The sequence below is a fragment of the Pempheris klunzingeri genome, chromosome 5 (assembly GCF_042242105.1).
Source record: "Pempheris klunzingeri isolate RE-2024b chromosome 5, fPemKlu1.hap1, whole genome shotgun sequence".
NCBI classification, from domain to species: Eukaryota; Metazoa; Chordata; class Actinopteri; order Acropomatiformes; family Pempheridae; genus Pempheris; species Pempheris klunzingeri.
In genome coordinates this window covers 14,381,808-14,391,544 of record NC_092016.1, presented here as the reverse complement: position 1 = coordinate 14,391,544, position 9,737 = coordinate 14,381,808, and the positions used below count along the sequence as shown (strand labels likewise).

General features: G+C 40.8%; 2 protein-coding genes across 4 annotated transcripts; both read left to right on the top strand.

Annotated features, from left to right (window-relative positions):
- The first annotated feature begins 395 nt into the window (after positions 1-395).
- Positions 396-4,969, top strand: cers3b (ceramide synthase 3b). 3 transcript variants are annotated; one of them, XM_070830745.1, is made up of 12 exons: positions 396-511; positions 614-733; positions 1,534-1,710; positions 1,908-2,025; positions 2,425-2,543; positions 2,634-2,691; positions 3,019-3,069; positions 3,164-3,256; positions 3,706-3,834; positions 4,194-4,300; positions 4,392-4,545; positions 4,693-4,969. In XM_070830745.1, exons 3-12 carry the CDS (start codon positions 1,538-1,540, stop codon positions 4,810-4,812), a joined length of 1,122 nt encoding a protein of 373 aa, XP_070686846.1. In that variant the 5' UTR covers positions 396-511; positions 614-733; positions 1,534-1,537; the 3' UTR covers positions 4,813-4,969. The 3 variants fall into 3 exon arrangements, with proteins under 3 accessions (XP_070686846.1, XP_070686847.1, XP_070686845.1); XM_070830746.1 differs by having other exon boundaries at positions 1,514-1,710; XM_070830744.1 differs by having other exon boundaries at positions 1,537-1,710; positions 4,693-4,968.
- Positions 4,970-5,548: 579 nt separating this feature from the next.
- Positions 5,549-9,661, top strand: cfap161 (cilia and flagella associated protein 161). Its single transcript, XM_070831414.1, has 8 exons — positions 5,549-5,620; positions 6,567-6,656; positions 6,765-6,982; positions 7,075-7,156; positions 7,820-7,855; positions 8,048-8,170; positions 8,815-8,888; positions 9,362-9,661. The coding sequence occupies exons 1-8, from the start codon at positions 5,549-5,551 to the stop codon at positions 9,546-9,548; spliced, it is 882 nt and encodes a 293-aa protein (XP_070687515.1). The 3' UTR covers positions 9,549-9,661.
- The last annotated feature ends 76 nt before the right edge of the window (positions 9,662-9,737 follow it).

The window sequence follows — 9,737 nt, the reverse complement described above, 5'->3', positions numbered from 1 at the left end:
GAATTCTTGCAGGTGAGGGTACACAAACAATCGCACACTCAGATGGCTGCTGCAGCTTACTATTTACAACTCAAAATACAAAATGCTCCACCAGCAGTTGTGGGCTTCCAGTGCTGAGCTAACCTTACCCTAAAGGAGTTGCTGCAACTACAAGGGTGTGATCACAATAGCAGGCAGAGTGGGAGGGAACGATCCCATTCTTTCTAACCAGGTGAGCGACCACACACATGCTCTAAAATCAACACACTCACTGGAGCCCCTCACTTTCCTCATGCACAATGAGGAAAATTGCACAGATTAGGGAAAGCATGACCTCATGAGTGAATACAACTTTTTGCTCTTTGAAGAACTGCTGCACAATAGTTGAACATAGAGTGAACATATAGGATCTAACAGGGCTGTTATCTGATGGGAACAAGAGCAGTACGTGAACTGTATGAGTAACAGACAGGCTTCACACAGACAGGTCCCTGGAAAACACACAGTACATCTCACATTGGACATACTGAAGGTGAGTATGTGTGTATACATGGGCATGTGTATACATAATGGATGTAAACTATACGGGACATGAAACAAAGAACTGAATACGAAATCACTTGGAAATTTGTAGGCATGAAACTGGAGATTTTTTAAATTGAAGACTTTAGTTTCTGTCACACGTGGTGAATCCATCTTCTGGCTCAGCCTCCCTCTCTTCTGTTGAAACTTGTCTTGACAACTCTGCTTGCAGGTACGTACGCTTGTTTCCCCATACTGACTTCAAATATTTATAGATCAAATATCTATAACTATTTATGTTATTGTAGACAGTCACGATGGTGTATTTTGAAAGTAGTTTTCTAACTGCTCAAATAGCATGCTTTTATCTACACTCTGTTATGGGCAGAGTCCACAAGAGAAAGGACTTTACTTCTCTCTAATCTCCCGGAGAATTGCTTCTCACCCTTCATTATCTCCCTTGCCCTTTGGAATCTATTGTGTATTGTACGTGTTTTTCATCTCCAAATTACTGTATACCTTTATCATTGCATGTCCACAGAGCAGTTGTACTGACAGAGACCTGTAGGAGATTGTGGCAAATGATAGTGCCCACAACCAAAAATTAGCGCTGCAGATTCAAGACGAAAATGTGATGCATATTTGGCTGCTGATCCATGTGGACTAGAGCCCTAGCTGCATTAGCATGCCAGCCTATGTGCGGCGTTCAGTTTATTTTTTTTAAAAACTGCTGTAGAATTACAGTGAACACAAACAACTTTGGCCACCTGATCTTCTTTCATGCTGTAATTGGAAAAAATAGATAAATACACTTTAACTAATTTTCAATCCAGTCTTACTTTGAGTCTTAAAATCAAACTTTCTTTTAAAGGTAGAAAAAAATCTAGCCACATTATATCAGTGAGCTCATGTTTTGTGTTGGAAACAAGTGGACCAATCTCCACCCACTGTTAAGCAACATGAAGCAAAATGTTTTGCATCATAGTTGTACAAGTAGATGTTTCTTTCATAGGTGATCTCTGTGTTTCCCAGCAGCATGTTGCAGACAGTCAGTGAGTGGCTGTGGTGGGAGCGTCTGTGGCTGCCAGAAAAAGTCTCCTGGTCTGACCTGGAGGACAGCGAAGGTCGTGTCTATGCTAAAGCCTCTCACCTTTACGCTGCTCTACCCTGTGCTCTCTGCTTGCTCCTAGTCAGATACCTGTTTGAGAGGTGAGAATATAGAGTATGTGAGGAAAAGTGCCTGCTGTCAGTGAGCGAGTTTGGCAATGCAGATGTGTGGTCTCAGAATACTGGGATTATGTTGCACAAACTGTCTGGAGCAATGTTACACTCCAAAGAAACAGCTGCACCAGATGATTTGTTATGACAAATATTTATTGCAATGCTGCTTGTGTGCTGTTGTGCAGCTACCTGGCCACACCACTGGCTGATGTTTGGGGAATCAGAGACAGGGTACGTCTCAAAGCAGAGCCAAACCTCATCCTGGAAAACTACTTCTGCAGCCAAGCACAGGTTCCATCACAGGTATGTCAAACTGGCCGTTTCACTGAAAAACAAAGATGGTTTGTTGTGCCCATACGGCAGTCTCAAATAAACAGCATTTTATATACAGCATTTTGTATGGTTTTATATGCTTAGAGCACTTCTCCATGGAAACTCCAAAACGAGATTTACAACAAAGTTCACTACAGAATTGAAAAGAATGAAGCCATGTGTGAACAAACATACACTTGGAGTTGAATAAACATAAACTGGTTTTTTTACTGTTTTTACTGAAATTTGAGGCACAGAAAATTAGACGTGGATCCAATGTTGCTCATCAGACAGTAAAGGTGGCGACTAAATTGTTTAACTGTAGAGAGCGTGCATCCTGGGGTGGAAAGAGAGTGACAGCTGGATTGTTTCCCTTGGATTGTGTCTCAGGATGATGTGAGGTCTCTGTGTAAGAAGACCAGTTGGCCAGAGAGGAGAGTTCAAGTCTGGTTCAGGAGGAGGAGGAACCAGGAGCGTGCAGGGCTACGCAAGAGGTTCTGTGAGGCCAGGTACATGTGCTTGTGTGTGTGATTATACAGTAATGTGAGAACACAAGTGTACATGTGTAAATATGTGACATTGTTATTGTCTGTCAACAGTTGGAGATGTGTGTTTTATTTCTTTGCATTTGTCTGTGGAGTCCTTGCTCTCCACGACGTAAGTAGTTTTGGTCTGTTCCCATGTTTTATGTATTGTTATAATTGTTCGCTCTGCTGCTGTGAAACATTTCTCTCTCCTTATACTGTCTTTCTCTACTTCTTTTTTTTTTCTGATTTCTCTGTGAACAGTATGTGAAACTCCTTGTCTGTCTTCATAACTCATGTCTCTCTGTGCTCCAGGGTTTTTCTCACACTGTGGCAGTTGACATGGCAGACAAACATGCATGAGCTTGTGGCCAATATTCACCCTTGTTGCATTTTCTCAAGGCTGTTCTCCAACCCCCCCGCTCACACTCCTCTCCCTCTCTTTTATTGTTGGCTGTAGAAACCTTGGCTTTATAATCTCAAGGAGGTTTGGGCTGGATTCCCTAAACAAGTAAGTAGCTTTGCCATTGCCATCAGGATGGCTTGTAAAATTATACAGTATACACAGTGACAAACATCTGTATGTGTGTTATGCATCATTGCAGTCCATGCTGTCATCTCAGTACTGGTATTATCTCTTGGAAATGGGCTTCTACCTTTCTCTGCTCCTCAGCCTCACATTTGATGTGAAACGAAAGGTGAGTGTACTGATGTATGCGGAATTTAAAAAATGGAGTAGTGGAGTATCAAACTTATTTAAAGCGTTTAATTTCATCTCACCTGAACTCATTATGCACAATGCACCACAAAACGTTGCAAAAACTTATCATCACATCATTTTCGAGTGTCAGCTTTACAACATTTCAGTCAGTTAAACGTGGTGAAGGTCAAAGGATTGATACTTTACTTGATGAAGGTCTAAGGACTGAAACGTTGTGTCTCTAATAAAGTTTATTGCAAAAAGAAGCATGGGAGTTCTCTCTTCTCTTCCTGTCCACTTGTCTACAAGAGACTGATGCACACAAGCCGATCATCAGTTTTAAAACAAAACCTGTGATTCAATTTTAAGTTATAAAGATGCAATAAATACATGTTTACCTGTCGTGTGTGTGTTTGTGTGTGTGTGTGTGTGTGTGCATGCATGTAGGACTTCAAAGAGCAGGTGATTCATCATATTGCCACACTGACTCTCCTTAGTTTCTCCTGGATTTCAAACTACATCCGTATTGGGACGCTTGTGATGGCAGTTCATGACTCTGCTGACGTGCTGCTTGAGGTCTGTGCTGTTTTCTACATCAGTGTATGTGCATGTTAAAGTAACTGTTTCCCTATCATCACAAAGTAATTTAAGATTGCAAAGATGTATTTCTACATATACACAGGAACACATACACTTGTGTATATGTGGAAACTGGACTCAAGATGTCTAACTGATTGCTTATATCTTTGTAGGCAGGAAAGTTTTATTTTAAACAGCAAATATCAAGACAGTCTCACTAATGAAATGACCTTTTTCTTAATTCAAAGTAAATGTCAGTAGCAAATATGCCTGTAGTGATTTTAGGTTCTGTCTATAAACGGTTCCTTTCGGACAAAGAAGTGAACCTGTTTCTTTTCACTATTTTTATCTAACAGGGTGCAAAGGTGTTCAACTATACTAAGTGGCACCAGACTGCTAACGCCATGTTTGTGGTCTTTACCGTTCTCTTTGTGGTGACAAGACTTGTCATTTTTCCATTTTGGTACGTATGTGAAATGGAAGGACGCAGCGTGATGTATGAAGGTGATCTTGGTGTAATGTGCGAAAATATTATGCGTGCTTGTCTTACACAGGCTGATCCACTGTACATGGGTATACCCACTGGAAGAGTTTGCTCCCTTCTTTGGCTACTACTTCTTCAACGTGATGTTGCTGGTTCTGCAGATGCTCCACTTTTACTGGGCTTTCCTCATATCACGGATGTTTTACAAGCTCGTCTTCAGCAAGGTGTGTGGCCTTTACAGGCATATTCATTAATGTGAAGGAAAGAAGTGTGTGAAAACAATGCGAATTTTACAAGTCACATGTAACATTTGTTGTGTCTTTGTTTCGCCCTTATTTTCCACCTCTTTTCTTCTCTTCCTCATCCCGCAGTTGGAAGGTGACGACAGGAGTGATGAAGAAGAGGATGACAGTGACTCACTGAAGGAAAGAAGCCACAAACTGAATCACTTAAATGGCTCTGTAGCCAGAGGCCGAGCCAATGGCCACTGACACACACACACACACACACACACACACACACACAAAATGGACAGCAGAAACATGCAGATTCAGCCTGAATTGCAGCTGTTATAATTGATTTATGCATATAAACAAAGACTAAATACACTTGAGCAGATAATATTATTTTTAAAGTAAGTGTGAAGGATTGTACATAAACTGATTTGTGATTCTACGATTCTGTAATTCACTGAATTCAGAACGTTTAACAACTTATTCTTCTCCTTATTAAAAATAGTAGAAGACCCATTAATATGTCGTTTTTGCATTATTGTGTGCAGTTTAGTATAATTATGATAACAACGCCACGTGAGTCTCGCATGTGTGTGTACCTGCTTCTATGTGTGTGTTTTTTTAATTAATCAATCAATTAATTGATTGATTGTTTTAAGACTGTAATATCCTGCACGTATGTTTACTTTTTTTTTGTAACCCGTCAGTATTTCCTCCTGAGCTCGTCATGCTCCAGTGAGAGGGGATCAAGCTGAATTCACTGGATATTTAACTGGATAGCAGCAGCTACACCAGCACGCCCTCTCGCGACAATCAACGAGAACTGACAGATGAGACGTCAGTCGGTCCATCAGTTACCATAGAAACCACCACACGAACCACTAGCTAGCTACGCTGCGCTACGGCTAACTGGTCAAACACCAAAAATAGCTTAACGTATCATCTAAATAAACTATTGCACAAATAGTTTGTGTAATATAGTCATATATCCAGAATGGCCCATGCGAGAACTTATCGAACAAATGTGAAAATCGGAAACTGGACTGAGGACCTGCGCTTGGAGGAGGTTTGTTTCAAAATAAGCGCTCAAATTTTAAAGCTACTTAACTAAAGCTTACTTAACATCATGCTTACACCTGCTAGATAATGTCTGAAGGATAACCACAATAACATTTAAGGGAAGGATGATTAAGAAGTTTTTTTTTTTGTTTAGCAGCTACATTGTATTACAAAAGGGTAAGACAACTTGTAACCACAAGACAAATATGGAAGTTACACGGAGCTAAATTTAAGCATGTGTAATGCTGAATTGCACATTTATATTTACACTGACAGTAAAAAGATACAGAGGGGAAGAGAAATGCTTTAGGGCCTCATCGGTAACAGAGACAGACATGAAAGCGTAGGGCAGAATACAGTATTTATCATACTCCCAGTATAAGTAATTCAGAGCAAGAAAGACAACTGAAGATTTACTTAATGATGATACAATGTTGATCCCTTTAAAGATCAGTTGATCATATTCTATGCTGACTGACAGTGTCATATGTGTATTTGCTTTTTTCCAACTGTTCATTGAAGATTTTTGATGTTCATCCTGAGAGATGTATTCAGATCCAAGGCTCCATGTTTCCCTCTTTTAAAATTTTAAATAAGGTTATGTGGGTGTGAACCATAGACATAACACAGTCTAAGGTTTGAAGTTTGTCAGCACAGCATGAATGTGCAATGACTCAGCCAGAACATTAAACTTGCAAATTGCTAGTAACACATGCATTCAACAGTGACATGCGGACACAGAAACTGTGTAGGGGCAATTCAGTAACAAAGAACAAAACAGCAGATAATAAAGTTGTTATGTTTTTACTGTGCTTATTATTATGCCAATGTAATCGCTTCAGAGCAAGACCTAAGGACCTCACAATGATGCAATGATGTTGTGAAAAATCAAACTTATATACAGTCAAACAAATGAAAGAATACGCATTGTATATACTGATGTTTTTTTCCAGGATGCAAAGAAAGAGTATCTGGAGAAAAAAGAGAGGGGTGAGCTTGCTGCCCAGAAAATAGACTTCCTCAAAAAGAACATTTTGAGACCGGTAAAATGAGTTTAAGCTGATTAAGACCGCCATTAAAAACAACAGTAATATCTCCGTGACGAGAGGAGTGGTAGTGATAACCCTGGTGGTGTTTGTTCATGTGTGTAGGTGAATCTCACTGTGACAAATGATGGAAGATTGCACTTTGGGGATGTCGTGATGTTGGTGAACATGGGAGGAGAAAACAGGGTGCCCAGCGCAGTGAGCATCAACGCAGACATCAACAGTCTAACGAAGGTTCCTTCGCCTTGCATTCAACCCCCATGTGGAGTCAGTGCAGGAAGAGGTATTCAGGCGTGCACACGCACTGCCTTCATCATTACTAGGTACACACACAGACACACTTTAAACCACGTCCACATAAACTCATGGTAACTCCCCCAGATTAACACCTGTAACACTGCTTGTGTGACTGCAGTGTAGATGGCACTTCTGAAGGATCGACTCTGCATTTTGAGCAAAGTTTTGCCCTGAAAACAACAAGTGGCTTCGCTGGGGGGGTAAGTGAACCAACACACAAGCACACATATACTGTAAATAATTACGTCCTTTACGCAAAGACTAACTACTATTTTAAAGGGGCACTCCCCCACTTTTACACGTGGAGTTCAGTTCTATGTCATGAGATTTACTATGCAGTCTATGAAAACAGTTGTGTAACATCCTCTGTGTGCTCTGAAGGGACTCCAAGAAAATACTCTGACGATGGATTATTGTGGATCAAGGTTCTCTCAGTGGGGCTTGGAGACTTTAAAGTTTTGACAAAGCTTGTGTTACAGACTGGGGGTGTGGAGCATGAAAGAACAGCACATTTACCGGGAAAGGCGCTTCTAATCATAGATGCAATTGACATTAGAGGAAGTTGAAAAGTCTGTGACATCTCTGCCTCGGTTGCCCTTTTCAAAATCTGTCTGTCTATCTGTGTCCTAAAACTTTATGGAAATGCAATACTAAACTGGTGCAATACACCTTTAATAATGAATAGAAATAAACCCTTTTTACTGTCAGTTCTTCATTTCTGAGTTACATGAATATCATTTTGTTTAGTGAACAGAATTGCTGTCTTTTACATTACAGTGGTATTCAGTTAAATACAACAAGCTAGCATGATTCTGTTACTTCAGTACGTCTGAAAAGTGTTTTCTCTTCCTCTCTCTTCCCAGCTTTACTTGACGAGTGACCTGCAAAGTTTTCAAAAGGTAGATCAAGTTTAAACATTTACTGAAGGCAGTCAATGTCTCATATATCACACTGGACAACCATTAACTCTGATGAAATGTTTAACAGAGAGGACATGCAGACAGCTTTTGTGCACAACTAATGCAGCGGTTTGTTCTTTTCATTAGATTTTCTACTATATTAGTCTCATAATATTGTGATGTCGTTTTAAGTGTGCGAAGAAGTCCCGCCTGCAGGAAGTAAACTTGGATGACAACAAGTGCTTTCTGTCACGGTGGAAGATAGCGCACTTTGATCCCCAGGAGAGACTTGAATATGAGGGTCAGCCTGTCCCAGTAAGTCTTTACTGTAAATGGTTAAATGTTCCACCAGTTGTCACTTTCTGTTGCCGTCATGAGTGCCGGGTGCAATATAACTGGGAATAAGACCCAAATTCAGATGACAGCACAGACTGAGGTCAAATCCAGTGGTTTAATGCAAAAGTACATAAGATTATGACATCCGTGAGAATCAGACTAACAGGCAAATACATTTGACAAGGAGCAGGCAAGAATCCAAAGTCCAATACTAAAGCCAAAGGTCAAGATAGGCAGGTTACAGGTTTCAAACAACAAATGAACAGATAACAGAACCGAGGCCAAAAAGATTAGGCATAATCACGGCAATTTAAGTTCAGTCTGGCAGGGAGCAAAGAAAGTGAACTGGTAAATGTGGTGGGTGGGGTGTTGAGTAGTGGGAACAGGTGTGTGGATGGGTCGGGAAGTCAGGCGATGAGGAAAGGAGGAAGGTTTCAAGGGCATCTGGGGGATTGGTGGAGAAAGGCACTGAAGGGACCTGAGAAAGTGGAGATAGATGTGACTGGGGAGGAGACTAACTTAACAGTATATAAAATGCTTTGTGTTTCTTTCCTTCGACTCCATTGCACTGAGAAAGTATTATAGGCTTTTGTGTGTGTGTGTGTGTGTGTGTGTTTTAACAGGCTAATGTGAAGGTGCTGATCATACACTGCAAGACAAACCACGCTCTTGCTGTTCTGGGTGATCAATTCCTCTGGTATTTTCCATTTTCCCTTTAACAGTGACCCTAAACAAGGGGAATATGTTGCCATGTTAAATGCAATATAAAAGCTTTTGAACTGTGTTGCTCACATTTCTGATGTCAATTTGGAGGTCCACTGAAAAATGGCACAAATAACCAAATGTGTAATATACAAAAAGAGGGAAAGGGAATTTAGAAAACTGCAATGTGCATGTAGGTCAACCTACAATAAGTAAGTAAGTGAAAACTAGGTTACAGTGACATGAAGCATTGTACACCCACTCAACACTTGGTTAAAAAAAAAAACCCAGTTACCCATCAAAATGTCACTTCTGTTGACATGATCAAGTTGTGCATTTAGTTGCAGTCAGCTCTCCATGGCCACCTTTCCTCAAACAGATTACGACCTCCAAATGGCAGCTGAAAGTCATGTTACAACACCCACATGCCTGTTGTCGTTCTGTAGGTTAACAGTTGTGTCCCTTTAGGACCACATATGGCAAAGAGTACGAGGTGACGGCTCACACCTTCTTGGATTCTCACAAAGCGGAGCAGGACAACAACCACTGGATACTGTGCACCTCTGACCCTGCCGGAAACGGACCTCTGCTTCTCAACCACCCACAGTCAGCAGCCGACAACGAGGAGCTCACACAGACAAACCCTGGCATCTAAATCTCACACAGTCCACCCTCTTGCTGTAGCATTAGAAACAGGGCAGATGGACATCACACTATTAACAACACCTTAACTTTTTTTTTTAAATAAAGGTTGTTTTTTTTTCCTGTTTGGTTGGCTGAGTTTTCCTTTTCTTGTGCAAAAAAAAGATCCCAGGCTGGACTCCAACCAGGATGTGAAGGTTAT

Bases quoted from the DNA above. Each gene is read 5' to 3' on its own strand.
- cfap161 (XM_070831414.1), top strand. From the start codon at position 5,549: ATGGCCCATGCGAGAACTTATCGAACAAATGTGAAAATCGGAAACTGG. The intron at 6,657-6,764 runs GTAAAATGAGTT...TCATGTGTGTAG, and splicing joins AAAAGAACATTTTGAGACCG to GTGAATCTCACTGTGACAAA. The intron at 7,157-7,819 runs GTAAGTGAACCA...CTCTCTTCCCAG, and splicing joins CAAGTGGCTTCGCTGGGGGG to CTTTACTTGACGAGTGACCT.
- cers3b (XM_070830745.1), top strand. From the start codon at position 1,538: ATGTTGCAGACAGTCAGTGAGTGGCTGTGGTGGGAGCGTCTGTGGCTG. The intron at 2,026-2,424 runs GTATGTCAAACT...ATTGTGTCTCAG, and splicing joins AAGCACAGGTTCCATCACAG to GATGATGTGAGGTCTCTGTG. The intron at 3,835-4,193 runs GTCTGTGCTGTT...TTTATCTAACAG, and splicing joins CTGCTGACGTGCTGCTTGAG to GGTGCAAAGGTGTTCAACTA.